The following is an 18,282-nucleotide window of genomic DNA, read 5'->3' on the forward strand; positions in this document are numbered from 1 at the left end:
TGTGTTAGCCAGGATGGTCTCAGTCTCCTGACCTCGTGATCTGCCCGCCTTGGCCTTCCAAAGTGCTGGGATTACAGGTGTGAGCCACCACGCCCAGCCTGATTTTATTTTTTTTTTAGAGTTTAAGTTGTCCAGCTGTAAGAAAGCACAGTTTATCTTCTGCTGATTTCAAATCAGGAAAAATATTTTAAAATGAAAATAACTGAAAACGTTATTTTGGCGACTTGCGCAAAGAAAAATTTTTAAATTCAGTCCAAATTGTAGAAAAAAATATAAACTGAAAAACAAGTGGACAAGGTTAGACTCTAATAACAGATGCACTGTAATTTATTTTGAAAGAATATTTCTCTCTATAATTCCCTAATTTTATTAGAGACAAAATTATAGTAGGACCAATTTATTTGTAAAATAAGTTTTAGGCTTATTATATACTTGCTCTGATTTTTTGTGTAAGATGTAGCAAAAATAATCATTTAACGTATTAGCTCTCTTTTTGGTTTTTTTTTGTTTGTTTGTTTGTACATAGGCTATTTTATTCATAAATTGACTTTGTTGGAAATTTCTTATAAGGAATCTAAGGGTAGAATCTTTAAAAGCCTCAAGCCCAGCCAATGTTTTATCTGTGCCATCAGATACCTATACGAATTGGGTTATGCTCTCTTTCTTCAGGTTTCCAAGAAAACTTGGGATTCCTGGGTCTGTCAGAAAGTAGAATCACTTACTTACTACAGTTCAGAGCCCTGTTAAAAAAAAAAAAAAAAGATTAAATGCCAGTTTCCCCAATGGGCTTTTATCAGCTCTACAGGTAGGTTCATTTTATAAAGTAAATCTGAAAATATGTCATTCAATTTAAAGCCTTAGTAAAATGATCATTGTCTCCAATTTTGCCCTGTTGTGCAAGAAAGCAGATTTTTATTGAAGCTACACAAGTAACTATTTTGATGTAAGAATACTCAGTTTCCAATTTTTGGAGAATTATATAGAGAAGAAGAAATAATGTTTTTAATTTTTCTCACTAGAGTATATTATGCTCAATTGTTAAAAGCTGAATAGCTTAAAAGACAAAGTTTTCTTGATTCTGAAAACCAAAACATAAGTAATTAGCAAATGCTTTAAAGAATAAGCCATAAAAATTATTTCAGTCTCCTGTTAGTTCAGTTCATGCAATTAAGTCCTGTCCAGGTTGATATTAGATTAACAATAATCAGAAATGTGTCAGGTCTCATGAGAGATATGGAAGTTTTTCTCTCTATACCAATGGCACAATTTATAAAATTGTCACAATCATGTATTTAAGAGTACTCCTCAAAGTTCTATAGAATATTATAAGCCGCCTGATAAAGAATCAAAGTAAAACAACAATTGTGGATGACTGAAGTTTTGGAACAGCCATGAAGACAGAATTGAGGAGAAAATTTGGTTATTTCTGTGATAAACAAACATTTTACATAACAGTCACAACTACTACTGATAAAATATACTGACATATCAAAATCACTTGAATCACATACAATTTTGAAACATATACTCCTTAATTTGTATAAATATACTCCAGTTATATAGTCCACATTTATTTAAATATAGTCAAATACCACTGCAAATTTCACATTTCTTCCTGTATAATTTAATTATGCCAAATAAGCTAAATATGTTTGTTTTCAGCTTCAGGGGACCTCATATCAAAAAAGCATAATGAGGTCAAATGACTGAATTTAGAATTTTATTTTGTGAAGTTTGTCAAATATCAAAAGTTTACAACACTTGATATTATAAAATACGATTACAAATTACTGTGAAGTATTTATTTAGCCAAGTGAAAACTCAGTCATTTATAAAAAAGCAAAAAAAAAATTTATTTTGAAAGAGAAGAATTAGTTTTCTAAAAAACAATCCCTTGTAAGAACAGCATGAAAAAAGTTAAAACTGTCTCTCAATTTGGAAAAATAAATCTATGAAATTATGATTACTTTTACCGTAAAATAAAATTTCCATAGATCATAGGTTTATCAGTTTTTTAAATTAAAAAGCAGATTAATTCTTCAAGAAACCATTGTAAATCTGACACAGGGACCCAGATGCTAGCCTTGTATTAAAGTGCATTTAATATTAACGTTTAATTTATAAAGAAACTATCAAGTAATTTTATCTCTCAAAATTAGCTTTTACAATCTTACAAAGCGACTTCTTCTGTAATAGTCCCTGGGCCTGGAGTGGTTTAAGTAGTTTCCATTTCTGGCCTTGTGTCTTAAGAGTGTGATTAATTTTTATTGTCATTTTCTTCTAGGTCTGTAGACGGGGCTTTAATTGCTATCAGTGTTTAAGATTCAGCAGGACTTGATGTACTTTTTATTTTTTATTATATTTACATATTTTTTCTGAGACAGAATCTCTCTCTGTCACACAGGTTGGAGTGCCGTGGTGCAATCTCGGCTTATTGCAACCTCTGCCTCCCAGGTTCAAGCAATTCTCCCTGCCTCAGGCTCCAAAGTAGCTGGGAGTATAGGTGTCAGCCACCATGCCTGGCTAACTTTTGTATTTTTTAGTAAAGTTGAGGTTTTGCCATGTTGGCCAGGCTGATCTCTAACTCCTGACCTTAGATATTCCGCCCACCTTGGCCTCCCAAAGTGGTGTGTGTCCTTTTTAGACCTAGGAGTCAAAGCTCAGTAATGTAGCAGCACAGGCCTTTAAAAGTTATGCAGATAGTGGACTGGGGATGGTGGCTCATGCCTGTAATCCCAGCACTTTGGGAGGCCAAGGCAGGCAGATCATGAGGTCAGGAGATCAAGATCATCCTGGCCAACATGGTAAAACCCTGTCTCTACTAAAAATAAAAAATTAGCCAGGCGTGGTGGTACGTGCCTGTAATTCCAGCTACTTGGGAGGCTGAGGCACGCGAATCGCTTGAAACTGGGAGGCTGAGGTTGCAGTGAGCTGAGATCACGCCATTGCCCTCCAGTCTGGTGACAGAGCAAGACTCTGTCTCAAAAAAAAAAAAGTTTTGCAGATAGTTACATGAATGTAATAACATTAATTTATATTTTCTTACAAACTCAGTATTCCTAAATAATTGGAAAACTTAACAACAGTTACATAGGAATTATTTCAATGAAATATAAAATTTGTTTTATGCCGGTTACCAAATGGCAACAAAAAAACCTTCTGCAGTGTGACTGTTTTTCCCTACGGGGAACTCCAAGTAGATAACCTGAAAGTCAGATCTAGTGAAAAAAAGTATTTGAATTAATTAGACAGGCGAAGAATGTGTCTTGGATTGCAAGTGAAGATTTTTCATAGAAAAAGTTAGACATTTAAAGAAAAACCAAGAGTGCAGAATGTTATATTAAAAGAAAACATTTTATTTAGAACTTTAAGATAAAGGATTTTTAGCATCAGGCAATAATAGCAGTTAGAAGTTAACAATAGTTAGAAGTTAACTCAGAGGCTAACTGCTGTAAGAACAAAAATTTTAAAGGAGCTGATGAAAGAGCTGAGATTCTCTCAAGCCTTCTCAAAGGGAAAAAAATGGCAAGATGCAATAAAAGTTAAGCTTTTGGGTTAAAAAATTAAAATATCTTACAATTTTATTGAGTAAATCAATACTTCAAGACAATCTTGTTCTAACCAATCTTCAGTGTATTAGTACATTTTCATATGAAAGCCAGATCCCTATAAGGACTATTAGAAATACTTCCCTTTTAACTATAGTCAACTCGATAATATGAAGTTTATTTTAATAAATTAGCTTTTTACAAAGCTTATTTTGACTTACACAAACCGTTTATAGCATATTTGAACATCTTGTTTTATTCTAAACATCACTGTTTCTTAAATAAGCACAGTCATTTTTATTTTAGGGTAAAAAGTTACCATGCAAGATCCTTTTATTATTTTAACCTTTCTTACCAAAAGTACTTCTGTATGTCTGTTACTTTCTTTAAATCATTCTTATTTACTGGTTATTTTTATGATGTTTTATAATCAACCTCCGAATTAAATAAATTCTTTTTGTAAGAACAAATTTTTTAGAAAAATATTTTCTTACAGTATATATTTTGTAAAACAATTAGTAATGACCCAAACATTTAGTCAATATCTATTATTTAAACTTTAGATTTTTAAATTTCAGAACAAGTTCATTTAAAAGGTTTATTTTATTTCATTTACCGAATTTATTTTTTAAATAGCTTACTTAGATTATTTACAAAAACTGTAATACTCATCCTTTAATGTATTTTTCCCTGTTAACCATGTTATAACCCATGAATTTCAGGTGTTTAAGTAAAAACCTTATGATTAAATAAATTATTATTTTCTAATAACTATTTACCTGCTTTTATTAAAACAACAATATTAAACATCTTATTTGTCAAATTACAGTGATCATTCTGGTTTTAACTAGGTTTATAATTTTATAATCTTTATAAAAAATTTGACACTGTATAATATCTGGCTGTGATTTTAAATATAAAATCACTTGATCAATTAATACAAACAACAAGGTATGCTGAAAATTGTCAAAATATCTCATTTTTTACCAATAATTTTAAAACCAACTTATTTATTAAATATTTACTTAAGTCACATGTGCTTCAAATGCATTGGGGCTCATTTACTTAATTTAAAAAAAGTTATTTATTTTAAAGCCAATTTTGTACCTTGTAGCCACAACACATAGCAAAATACATATACATACATATTAGCACATCTAAGCACACATATACACTAACACAAAGATACTAAAGCTTTTCAATGGAAACTCTAGCTATAGATTATTAAAAAAACTCAGCAGGTGTTTAAAAAAAGATTTAATGTAAACAGTGATTGTTATCTTAAAACCAGTAGAAAAGCTCTGTAAACTGGAAAACAAAATATTTTTAAGCAAAAAACATATCCTTATCTTTCTTTATAAATGTCACCAAAAACTTAATTATACTCTCTTACTATTCTAATTCTTAGTAACCATAATTCACAGTGAGAAACCTAGGATTACTTAATTTAACAAGACATGAGTTTAAGATTTTAAATTACTGAAGATAATTATGAGACTAAATTTACCAAATTAATATTTGTAAAGCATGTAAAATTTAAAGTTGACTCAAAAAAATAGATGTACATATTTTTACAAAGTGGTTCATTAAACAGACTTAAGTTGATTGGTGGTTGATTAGATTACTGGCTGTAGAGTGGAGCCATTTAAGAAAAAGGGCCAAGAAAGCATGCAGTTTTTAGTATATAAACTACAATTGTGTATGGAAATGTGCAAAGAAATTAGAAGCCTTCTATAGTAATGACCATTTCCTGTGAACTACCCTCAGCCACCCCAATGTAGCTTTCAAAGCCACCCCTAACATTGCAGCTTTCATTCACTATTGCACACACCAAGAACGAATCCTCTCACAGTACAATGTAATTCTGGTAGCCTCCAAAGCCAAAAACATTACATAATACAAGAAAACAGAGCCTTATACCTGAGAAGAATCTGCCAGTGATTCTTGAAACCACAAAGGAAGCATGAAAACTCCCAACAGGTTAGTGGCAAGATCCAAAAGGAACTGCCCTCCCCGCCCCCACCCCAGCACCTGATGTGTAGCTGTCTCCTAAAGGAACGGTGGTGTCCTCAGTGCCTCCTGGTGTCCTCAGCGCCTCCTGGTGTCTTCAGTGTGTCCTGAGTGTCCCCTGGTGTCCTGAATGCCCCCTGGTGGTTGTGAGCAACCCCTGGTTTACTGAGCACACACTGGTGTCCTGATAGCCCCTTGCTGTTCTGAGCACACCCTGGTGTTCTGAGCACACCCTGGTGTTCTTACAGCCCCTGTAGGTCCGGAGCGATCCCTGGTGTCCTGAGCCCCCCTTATGTCCTCAGCGCCCCCTGGAGGTCCTGAGCACCCACTAGTGTCCTGAGGGCTCCCTGGTGTCCTGAGTGCCCCCTGGTGATTCTGAGTGCCCCTTAGTGTCCTGAGCTCCCCATGGTATGGTGAATGTCCTCTGGCAGTCCTGAGTATCCCTTGGTTGTTCTGAGTGCATCCTGGTGTCCTGAGAGTCCCCTGGTGGTTCTGAGCACCCGCCTTCAAAAGATAAACTCAAGAGAGATTCAAGGAAGTAATTATGAAATATCAGTATGTAGCACTTTGCTGAGAAAACCTTCAACTCGTATTATTTTATGAACCATATGCGTAACAAAACTTTGTCCAATTTCTCCACTTTATCACAGGATGAATTTTGATGCCACCTAGTTTAGAGTAGGGGCAAAACTTAAAATCATCTATAGGTCTGAGTGCCACTAACAACCAAAAAAAAAATTTCAGCCATTATGAAGTTCTAAGAGATGCCACAATCACAGTGTGGGCTCATAGGTGATGGTATTTTCCCTGAGCATATTCTGTGAAGAGTGGTTATGGTGGCTTTTCCTTCTAATGAGCAGAAGGCAACAGAGAAAGTAGAAACTAATAATCTTTATTAGTCTTGCTAGTGGTCTATCAATTGTGTTGATCTTTTCAAAAAACCAGCTCCTGGATTCATTGATTTTTTGAAGGGTTTTTTTTGTGTCTCTATCTCCTTCAGTTCTACTCTGATCTTATTTATTTCTTGCCTTCTGCTAGCTTTTGAAGGTGTTTGCTCTTGCTTCTCTGGTTCTTTTAATTGTGATTTTAGGGTGTCAAGTTTAGATCTTTCTTGCTTTCTCTTGTGGGCATTTAGTGCTATAAATTTCCCTCTACACACTGCTTTAAATGTGTCCCAGAGATTCTGGTATGTTGTATCTTTGTCCTCATTGGTTTCAAAGAACATCTTTATTTCTGCCTTTATTTTGTTATGTACCCAGTAGTCGTTCAGGAGCAGGTTGTTCAGTTTCCATGTAGTTGAGCGGTTTTGATTGAGTTTCTTAGTCCTGAGTTCTAGTTTGATTGCACTGTGGTCTGAGAGACAGTTTGTTATAATTTCTGTTCTTTTGCATTTGCTGAGGAGTGCTTTACTTCCAATTATGTGGTCAATTTTGAATAAGTGCGATGTGGTGCTGAGAAGAAAGTATATTCTGGAATAAGTGCGATGTGGTGCTGAGAAGAATGTATATTCTGTTGATTTGGGGTGAAGAGTTCTGTAGATGTCTATTAGGTTCGCTTGGTGCAGAGTTGAGTTCAATTCCTGGATATCCTTGTTAACTTTCTGTCTTGTTGATTTGTCGAATGTTGACAGTGGGGTGTTAAAGTCTCCCATTGTTACTGTATGGGAGTCTAAGTCTCTTTGTAGGTCTCTAAGGACTTGCTTTATGAATCTGGGTGCTCCTGTAATGGGTGCATATATATTTAGGATAGTTAGCTCTTCCTGATGAATTGATCCCTTTACCATATTTAAAGGCCTTCTTTGTCTGTTTTGATCTTTGTTGGTTTAAAGTCTGTTTTATCAGAGACTAGGATTGCAACCCCTGCTTTTTGTTTGTTTGTTTGTTTTCCATTTGCCTGGTAGATCTTCCTGCATCCCTTTATTTTGACCCTATGTTTGTCTCTGCTTGTGAGATGGGTCTCCTGAATACAGCAAACTGATGGGTCATGGCTCTTTATCCAATTTGCCAGTCTGTGTCCTTTAATTGGACCATTTAGTCCATTTACATTTAAGGTTAATATTGTTATGTGTGAACTTGCTCCTGTCATTATGATATTAGCTGGTTATTTTGCTCATTAGTTGATGCAGTTTCTTCCTAGCCTCGATGGTCTTTACATTTTGACATGTTTTTGCAATGGCTGGTACCAGTTGTTCCTTTCCATGTTTAGTGCTTCCTTCAGGATCTCTTGTAGGGCAGGCCTGGTGGTGACAAAATCTCTCAGTATTTGCTTGTCTGTAAAGGATTTTATTTCTCCTTCACTTATGAAACATTCCTTCTGAACCTACTCCAATCAATAGAAAAAGAGAGAATCCTCCCTAACTCATTTTATGAGGCCAACATCATCCTGACACCAAAGCCTGGCAGAGACACAACAAAAAAAGAATTTTAAACCAATATCCCTGATGAACATTGATACAAAAATCCTCAATGAAATACTGGCAAACTGAATCCAGCAGCACATCAAAAAGCTTATCCACCATGACCAAGTGGGCTTCATCCCTGGGATGCAAGGCTGGTTCAACATATGCAAATCAATAAACTTAATCCAGCATATAAACAGAACCAAGGACAAAAACCACATGATTATCTCAATAGATGCAGAAAAGGCCTTTGACAAAATTCAACAGCCTTTCATGCTAAAAACTCTCAATAAATTAGGCATTGATGGAACGTATCTCAAAATAATAAGAACTATTTATGAGACACCCATAGCCAATATCATACTGAATGGGCAAAAACTGGAAGCATTCCCTTTGAAAACTGGCACAAGACAGGGATGCCCTCTCTCACCACTCCTATTCAACATAATGTTGGAAGTTCTGGCTAGGGCAATCAGGCAAGAGAAAGAAATAAAGGGTATTCAGTTAGGAAAAGAAGTCAAATTGTCCCTGTTTGCACATGACATGATTGTATATTTAGAAAACCCCATCGTCTCAGCCCAAAATCTCCTTAAGCTGATAAGCAACTTCCGCAAACTGTCAGGATACAAAATCAATGTGCAAAAATCACAAACATTCTTATACACCAGTAACAGACAAACATAGAGCCAAATCATGTATGAACTCCCATTCACAATAGCTTCAAAGAGAATAAAATACCTAGGAATCCAACTTACAAGGGATGTGAAGGACTTCTTCAAGGAGAACTACAAACCACTGCTCAGTGAAATAAAAGAGGACACAAACAAATGGAAGAACATACCATGCTCATGGATAGGAAGACTCAATATTGTGAAAATGGCCATATTGCCCAAGGTAATTTATGGATTCAATGCCATCCCCATTAAGCTACCAATGACTTTCTTCACAGAATTGGAAAAATCTGCTTTAAAGTTCATATGGAACCAAAAACGACCCCGCATTGCCAAGACAATCCTAAGCCAAAAGAACAAAGCTGGAGGCATCACGTTACCTGACTTCAAACTATACTACAAGGCTACAGTAACCAAAACAGCATGGTGCTGGTACCAAAACAGAGATATAGACCAATGGAACAGAACAGAGTTCTCAGAAATAATACCACACATCTACAGCCATCTGATCTTTGACAAACCTGACAAAAGCAAGAAATGGGGAAAGGATTCCCTATTTAATAAATGGTGCTGGGAAAATTGGCGAGCCATAAGTAGAAAACTGAAACTGGATCCTTTCCTTACTCCTTATATGAAGATTAATTCAAGATGGATTAGAGACTTAAATGTTAGACCTAAAACCATAAAAAGTCTAGAAGAAAGCCTAGGTAATACCATTCAGGACATAGGCATGGGCAAGGACTTCATGTCTAAAACACCAAAAGCAATGGCAACAAAAGCCAAAATTGACAAATGGGATCTAATTAAACGAAAGAGCTTCTGCACAGCAAAAGAAACTACCATCAGAGTGAACAGGCAACCTACAGAATGGGAGAAAATTTTTGCAATCTACTCATCTGACAAAGGACTAATATCCAGAACCTACAAAGAACCCAAACAAATTTACAAGAAAAAAGCAAACAACTCCATCGAAAAGTGGGCAAAGGATATGAACAGACACTTCTCAAAAGAAGACATTCATACAGCCAACAGACACATGAAAAAATGCTCATCATCACTCGCCTTCAGAGAAAGGCAAATCAAAACCACAATGAGATACCATCTCACACCAGTTAGAATGGCAATCATTAAAAAATCAGGAAACAACAGGTGCTGGAGAGGATGTGGAGAAATAGGAACACTTTTACACTGTTGGTGGGATTGTAAACTAGTTCAACCATTGTGGAAGACAGTGTGGCGACTCCTCAAGGATCTAGAACTAGAAATACCATTTGACCCAGCCATCCCATTACTGGGGATATACCCAAAGGATTATAAATCATGCTGCTATAAAGACACATGCACACTTATGTTCATTGTGGCACTATTCACAATAGCAAAGACTTGGAATCAACCCAAATGTCCATCAGTGACAGACTGGATTAAGAAAATGTGGCACATATACACCGTGGAATACTATGCAGCCATAAAAAGGATGAGTTTGTGTCCTTTGTAGGGACATGGATGCAGCTGGAAACCATCATTCTCAGCAAACTATCGCAAGAACAGAAAACCAAACACCGCATGTTCTCACTTATAGGTGGGAATTGAACAATGAGATCACTTGGACACAGGAAGGGGAACATCACACACTGGGGTCTATTGTGGGGAGGGGGAAGTGGGGAGGGATAGCATTAGGAGATATACCTAATGTAAATGACAAGTTAATGGGTGCAGCACACCAACATGGCACATGTATACATATGTAACAAACCTGCACGTTGTGCACATGTCCCCTAGAACTTAAAGTATAATAATAATAAAAATAATAATCAAGAAACAGAAAAAAGTGGTCCAAATTATTTAACAAAAAAGCACTAGGAACTGACACAAATTTAAAGGAGATATATTGATTACCTACTAGAAAATTCAATGTAAACCTTATAAATATATTCATTGAGCTAGGAGAAGAATTCACAAACAACGTGAGAATATTAACAGAGACAAAAAAGGGAGAGAGATGAGATACAATGATTTGTGGCTTACCAGTAGGGATATATTGTCCAGGTGCAGTGGCTCACACCTGTACTCCCAGCACTTTGGGAGGCCAAACTGGGTGGATCACCTAGGTCAGGAGTTCAAGACCAGCCTGGGCAACATGGTGAAACCTCTTCTTTACTAAAAAAGAAAAGAAAAATTAGCTGGGCATAGTGCTCCATGCCTGTAATCCCAACTACTCGGAAGGCTGAGGCAGGAGAATCGCTTGAGCTTGGGCAGCGGAGGTTCCAGTGAGCCAAGATTGTGCCACTGCACTCCAGCCTGGGCGACAGAGTGAGACTAAAAATAAAAATAAAAATAAAAAACTGTAAGGATACATCTGAGCAATGTGTCCTTCAGCACTTTTGTCAGTGTGCAAGGATCATAGAGCGTGCTTACACAAACCTACATGAAATACCCTGCTACACCCAGGCTGTGTGGGAAAGCATAGTGCTCCTAGGTAACAAATCTGTACGTCTTGTAAGTGTAGTGAATACTGTGGGCAGTTGAACCACCATAGTAGATGTTTATACAGATGAACATATCTAAGCATGGAAAAAATGCAGTGAAATACAATATTATAATCTAATGAGACCTTTGTCCTGTATGTGGCCTGTTGTTCACCGAAATATCATGATGTGCACGATTCTATTCAAGTTGCTGAAAATAAAAACAAAGCCAAAAAACTTCCAAGTAAATGTATTACACTGGTTAAAGCTTTTCTTCAGTAATGCAGGATGTTTGAGAAGTTTCCCAAAAAAGCAAAAAGTGGACAAGTTCATTACCACTAGACCTGCCTTAGAGGAATGCCACGTGTCTCTGGTAGGTTCCCCGAGTAATGAAGTAGCTGCATATGCTCCACTCTGGCATCTGTCTTTTGATAGATTTGTGTAGATTTATTTTCATTTATCCTATGTTATTTCCTTCTATAAATTCCATCACCCTTCCCTTCGTAATTCTGTCTACTAAAGCAACTCATATTTAACTGAACATGCTGGGGTCATTGGAATAAATTTCTATTTTTCCTCCACCAAATCTAATGAGCTGTCTCCAGGGGCATCCATCTCCATTTTCTTTTCTGCCATTCCCATGGGATAATTTCCTTGTTCCTACATGAGTCCAACCCTCATCTTCACATACATGAACTATCCAACCATCACACACCCAGGAACATCTTCAGGAAATGGAAGCTGCAAGCTGCCTATCAGCCTCCACCTGCACACTGATCATTCCTTCAGCTTTCACTCACGCTGGAGGGCTTTCCACCCGAAAGGGCCTTTCACACCCACTCCCAGTACAGTTCTGGGACCCTGTACACCTTCCAGATACAGGTACATATCCATGCCCTTTGTTGTTAATTTTGTTTCATTTATTTAAAATTCACTGGGAAATCACTGATGATGGGAGTGACCAGCCTGTCCATTCCATTTCTGTCCACCGCCTGACAGAGCCACCTGTGCGGTTGACCACCCTAGTGTGCTGTGCTGACGGGGCCATCTAGACACACACAAACACCAGGTGTGTGAGTTATTAGAGGAGGCCAGGGTCAGCAGGTGACTGTGCCCCACAGGACACAGGTCTGTCCTGCAGTAGAGCCTGCATGACCTGGAATTGTACGTGTGCATGACCCGTGGTCTCAGCAGATCAGCTGAAGTCAGCTTCAGGCAATTCCTGTGTAACCTGCCCTGGGTGCCCACAGAGGACAGATGCATGACAAGGATGTAAGGGAATGATGTGGGTTAGGGGAAGTGATGTTCAATTTTTATTGAGGCTCTACTCTGCACCTGGACCTTATGGAAGACTACAAAGAAGAGAACAAGAGTCCAGCCCCCAATAGCTCCTGGTTTAGGGTCAGCTTTAGTGGGATTTTAGAGAGTAGAAGACACAGGGATGGTGCTGGAGTAGTTTTCTGTGGGATACTTTGGGGGAAGCAGAAGGTGGGCAGGAATCAGGACTCCATCTGTCTGGTTCTCATTATCTACATGGATTCTCATAGTGGAAAGTGAGAGACATGACCTAGAACACAGGCCCCAGGGCTGATATCAGAGACACCTGCTAAGTAAATGACTCAGCAGATATGTGGTGGGGTTTTCTTCTTGGATCTATTTTTCTTTATAAAAATAATTTGAGAGATGTGTCCAGCCTTGGTGGGCTGCTTCTCCCTCCAGGAGACGGAGCTAACACAATTGTATCTGTGAATCTGCTTGGCTTTCCATCAGAAGATACCACAGACTAGGTTGTTTCAAATAACAAATATTAATTTTCTTATTGTTCTGGAGTTTTGAAGTCCAAGATCTAGGTGCAGAAAGGGTTATATTTTTGAGAGGCCTTATCCAGGCTTGCAAAGGGCCAGCTTCTCATGCAGTGCGTCCTCACATGTCCTCTCCTCTGTGTGCATGTGGAGAGAGAGGTCTCTGATGTCTTCCACTTCTCATAAGGACAAGAGTCCTACTGGATTAGGGTCCCACATTTATAGCCGCGGTTAACTTATTTGCCCTTTAAAATCCCTCTCTCCAAATACAGAGCCACTGGGATTGGGGTTTCAGCATATGAACTGAAGGGCAGGACACGATGCAGTAGATGATGCCAATCAAGGGATGGTGAGAAGCCTTAGAATATTTTGCTTGTCAAGAAGGTAAAATGGGCCTTGTGGGAATTTGTTGAAAAAAAGGTGCCAGTGACTGTTAAAAGCTCAATGGTAAACAGGGAAATTTCTCCCTCCTTTCTTGCCTGTAGCAAGGATGTGAGGAAGCAGAACCACAGATAATAAAGAAAGAGGAGCCCTGGGGACAGCTGAGGTGCTGGTGAGGAGGGAGAGCACTGAGCAGATGAGGAAGCCCCGCCCTCCCTGCACCTGCTCCTGACCCGGCCTCCTGCTCTGTGGGCCCCGCGCGCCCCCTGCTGGTCCTGAGCGGCACCTGCGCCCGCCCCCTCCGCCTCCCTGCAGGGAGGTTTGTGTCTGGGCTCACACTCACCTCCCCTCACTGTGTCTCTCGCACAGTAATACACGGCCGTGTCCGCGGCGGTCACAGAGCTCAGCTTCAGGGAGAACTGGTTCTTGGACGTGTCTTTTGAAATGGTGACTCGATTCTTGAGGGAGGGGTTGTAGTTGGTGCCCGCACTATTACCATCAATATTCCCAATCCACTCCAGTCCCTTCCCTGGGGGCTGGCGGATCCAGCTCCAGTAGTAACCGCTGATGGAGCCACCATAGACAGCGCAGGTGAGGGACAGGGTCTCCGAAGGCTTCACCAGTCCTTCGCCCCACTGCTGCAGCTGCACCTGGGACAGGACCCCTGTGAACAGAGAGACCCACAGTGAGCCCTGGGATCACAGACAGCCTCCCATATCGTCATATCTGCATCCCCGAGACACTCACATCTGGGAGCTGCCAGCAGGAGGAGGAAGAACCACAGGTGCTTCATGTTCTTGCACAGGATGTCCGTGACTCTCAGAGAGCATTTCCCATGTGAGCAGGACCCTGAATTTAAGGAAATGTGTAGTGGTTTCCTGTGGGTGCCTAAGTGAGGATTTGCATGTGGGAGGTGCCTTTGTATAAAGAGGTGAAAAGGGATGAGGGAGGTCCCAGTCTTTTAGGCTCACCCTGGGATGAGGATGCTAGTTTTGCCCTTTGAGAACTCAGTTCTCTTCCTGGGACCTCAACTTGCCATGTCCTGGCTCCTCTTTTCCCAGGTGAGGAAGTAGATTGGAACAGCAGTTTAACGTAACGATCATGTGAGTTCAGACACACCAGGATTCACTTAATGTAATTTATAGTTCAGGACATCCATCATGTTTAGAGGGAATCTCTCTGTTCTAGGGAGTGGGGCATTTAAAAAAATTTTTTAAATTAAATAAAATTTATTTTTTTAGATGAACTTTCACTCCTTTGGCCAGGCTGGAGTGCAGTGGCCCGATATTGGCTCAACCTCCGCCTCCTGGGTTCAAATGATTCTCCTGCCTCAGCCTGCCGAGTAGCTGGGAGTACAGGCACGCACAACCACCCCTGGCTAATTTTTGTATTTTTACTAGAGACAAGGTTTCACCATGTTGGCCAAGCTAGTCTCAACGTCCCGACCTCAGGTGATCCACCCGCCTTGGCCTCCCAAAGTGCTGGGATTACAGACCTGAGCCACCATTTTAACTCAAGCACTGGGAGCTGCCCTCTGAGACCTTTTGAATCCTAGAATTCTTTCTGAGACCTTAGGAAAAACTCGTGGGACATATCTTCATCACTCTCAATGTGTGACCCTGAGGATGTGCCCTGATCTCTGTACACTTCAGTGTGAAAGAGTAGATTGTGAATTGCAGTGAAAATTTCATTTGTAAACTCTATAATAGGTCAGCACTGGAGGATAGTCTCATCACCAAGATTACTGCAGTTACCTTTCCTGGAAACCAGAGAGGAACAATGTGACCCCTCACCTCTGAGAGCACGAGGAACCCTGGTCCTGTCTGACAGGCCACACATGTGACATGGGGGAAGACAGAGACATTCAAATCCAGTGTTTTCACCCATATATTGACCAAGCTAGCCTGATCTGTCTGTCTCTAAAAAGCCTTTTTCTTAACTGAATTGCATGAACATACCCTTGGGTATGGGGTATTGCAATGTGGGTATTTGGTATTTGTTTAGTGAATTATATAATTAACAGGCTACCTCCATGAATGTGTGTAACAGGAGAGTCATCAGAAGTTGGATGAGTCATAGTATCAGGACAAACCTGGACTCTCTTCTTGGGACCTGGACAAGTGGCCAATCTTCTGTGGGAAAGCAAAGGGGAAGAGACAGACCCAACACCCAGAAACAGGGTAGCTCCTCACTTACCAGCTGGTGTCTGGGCCTTTGGTTTGAACAGATGCAAAAGGAGCTGCCCTCACCTTCAGAGAAATGATGAACTTGGTATGAAATGGAGATTATTTTTCACTTACAGAGGAGGAAATGCCATAGACCTGTATATATCTATGTGGGTGCGTACGGGTTTCTTTCTAGGATGTGCTCATACACAGAAAGGGAGCAATTATATTTGCTGGAAAGAGAACCAAAGAGCTTATGAATTTGTAGGTGTTGTTAACCACACACGTGTCAGGTCACTACACCATGTTATAATGCTGGCAGTAAAACCTCCCAACATTGTCATGGAGACAAATGCAAAGAAATAAAGATTCAAATCAGATGCCTTTGATCCATAATGAACAGACCAAGAGAAATCAACCATTATGGAAAGAGTGATAGTTAAATGTAGCAATAATTCCATCCTGAGGTGAGAGGGAAGTGCCATCTGACAGCTCATTTTCACGTCTGCAAAGACTTCAGAGCACAGACTAAGAGTAGAGTGTGAACTTAGGGCAAGTGGGGGCCAGATGTTTGAGGAAGATAGAGAGTGAGCTGGAGTCCTTGTGAGCCATTCGGAGAAGCAGCAGTATGCCAGGGTGTATTGAGTCCTCCTGAGTTAACAGGTGCTCAATAGATACCAGTTTCACTGCCCTAATTTTGTTTTATCCTCAAGACTCTCTTGAATTTCCAGATTTGAACCTGGAAATGTTGATGAAACTCAGCATGACTAGGAATATTTCAGGGAAGATTTATGTTATGATGTGAGTGTGGTTAAAATTAGGTTATGAAAATTTCATTATCTAAAATGTTAGTGTCAGTATCTATTAATTTGCTCTTCTTTTTTTCTTTTTCTTAGAGACAGGGTCTTGCTGTGTCTCCCCAGTTGGAATGCAGTGTCATCTATGAATTTTGTAGTATAAAAATGATCACCCTGATTAATGTTACCCTATTATCCCCTTGAGGGATTTAGGTCCATGTGTGCCTGTGACATAGTTCCAGTCACAGATACAGGAGAGGTGGTCTGTTGAGGCAATTCTTCCTCCTCAGAGGAGAATATAAACGATCATCTCCTCTCCTTGCTTATTCCATTTTCAGAATTGCATACGACCTTTGGGAACGCTGTTGCCATGTCTTACATGATGGGAGTCGACTGTGGCATGAAGGTGGAATGGAGATGTGTAATTTTGGAAAATACAGAACCTGGGCACATAAAGTTTTGAATTAACTGGGCCTGGAGCCACTCACATCCTGGCGTCTGGTTCAATTGTTTGTCATTTTAAATTCTGGTTATTTAGTTGAAATTTCCTTGATTCCCTTTCTGCTAAAATATTCATTCATAATCATCTAAATAAATTAAATTGGAAAAAAGTTACTAATTTGAAAACTAACCCACTTCTACTGAGGTCAAAATTAGTTTGTGGTGCAGAGTGATGGGCATGGACATAGCAGATTACCGAGACTGAACTCACAGCCTAGGTAATTGTTATGTTTTATTTTAATTAGGAAACACTTCTGTGCATTCCTTATATTTATTAAACTCCCGTTGAGAAACTTCAACTAATGCGATATGTTGATAGATCCTACCCAATAATAAAACGAAAGGTTTTCAAACAGGAATTCCTATTACACAATGTTGTCTTTACTTTAGGACACATTTCTTCACCTTATTTGAAATTGGCCCAGATGCACTGATTAGAGAGTGTCACTTAAGAAACGACCAGTAAATGAGATCACATGTTTCTGGAGAAGGACATGGCTTTGGGATGCTTTGCAAACTAAGTAGTTTCTCACGTCTCCTGGAAAAAACAAACAAACAAACAAACAAACAAAAAACATTGAAATGGGCAAGTTAAGAACCTCTTAGAAGCACTTTTGCATCCCATATTCTTGACTAATATAAAGATGGAATTCAGTGCAGAAAAAGAGATAACATGAAAGCTAGAGAGAGTGCTGTACCAGTTCAGTGCGCCAAACCTGTCATCTTAACCTAGTGTACCATCTTATCTGAACCCTCAGGAGGTAAATTTCCTGAGAGATTCAAAGATGTCTTTATAAATTATCAACACTTAGCCCCCGATTTTAGGTTAAAAAATTGGAAAACTCTTGGTTATCTACTTCACCCAAATAATCTGTGTCAGATAATTTCAAATGAATGCTAATTCAATTTCTCTGTTGAACTCTTTTACATGGGATAGCTGAATTGAATACAGTCTTAAATCAACACTTGCGGGAAACTTTAAGACACCTGAGGTTATGTCCTGCTCATGTGTAAATCAGTTAAAAACAAAATCCTGGAAAATCTGCGAAGTTGGGACTTGCCGAGGAACCCAGGCTCAGGGGCCTTTGGACACTTTTAGGTGGATTTTCTTCAGCTTCCACTCTCCATGGAATTTGAACAAGTTTCATTTACTGTCTGCTGTTTTTGTGAGTGACTTGAAGTAATTCTTTCACAAAAGCCTACAGCCTTTTCAATAACAGATTTTATGTTTTCAACCTGTGGCATGCTGATGTTTTCATCAGGTAACTGAAGCACACCCACTACAGGAAGCAATTGTTATAAAGCAATTCTGTAAGGTGTTTCCATTACTCAAATGCCAAACCGCTATTACCTTCAACAATATTCTGCAAATGTTGAAAAAAATGGCATTGCTACATTGAATTAATCACAAATTTTAGAACATTTTCTTACATTTATTCTTTAAATTCATAAGCATGGAATGTTTATTTTTCCATTTATTTGTTTTATCTCTGATATTTTTCACCAGTGTTTTGCTGATTTTCTAGTAGAGATATTTCATCTCA

General features: G+C 39.0%; 1 protein-coding gene across 1 annotated transcript; it reads right to left on the reverse strand.

Annotated features, from left to right (window-relative positions):
* Positions 1-13,238: 13,238 nt before the first annotated feature.
* Positions 13,239-14,162, reverse strand: LOC101004461. The gene is made up of 2 exons (XM_031669019.1): positions 14,023-14,162; positions 13,239-13,939 (listed from the first exon to the last, which is right to left on the reverse strand). The coding sequence occupies exons 1-2, from the start codon at positions 14,066-14,068 to the stop codon at positions 13,254-13,256; spliced, it is 732 nt and encodes a 243-aa protein (XP_031524879.1). The 5' UTR covers positions 14,069-14,162; the 3' UTR covers positions 13,239-13,253.
* Positions 14,163-18,282: the final 4,120 nt, after the last annotated feature.

The sequence above is a fragment of the Papio anubis genome, chromosome 7, assembly GCF_008728515.1.
Source record: "Papio anubis isolate 15944 chromosome 7, Panubis1.0, whole genome shotgun sequence".
NCBI classification, from domain to species: Eukaryota; Metazoa; Chordata; class Mammalia; order Primates; family Cercopithecidae; genus Papio; species Papio anubis.

Bases quoted from the DNA above. Each gene is read 5' to 3' on its own strand.
- LOC101004461 (XM_031669019.1), bottom strand. From the start codon at position 14,068: ATGAAGCACCTGTGGTTCTTCCTCCTCCTGCTGGCAGCTCCCAGAT. The intron at 13,940-14,022 runs GTGAGTGTCTCG...CTCTGTTCACAG, and splicing joins CCTGCTGGCAGCTCCCAGAT to GGGTCCTGTCCCAGGTGCAG.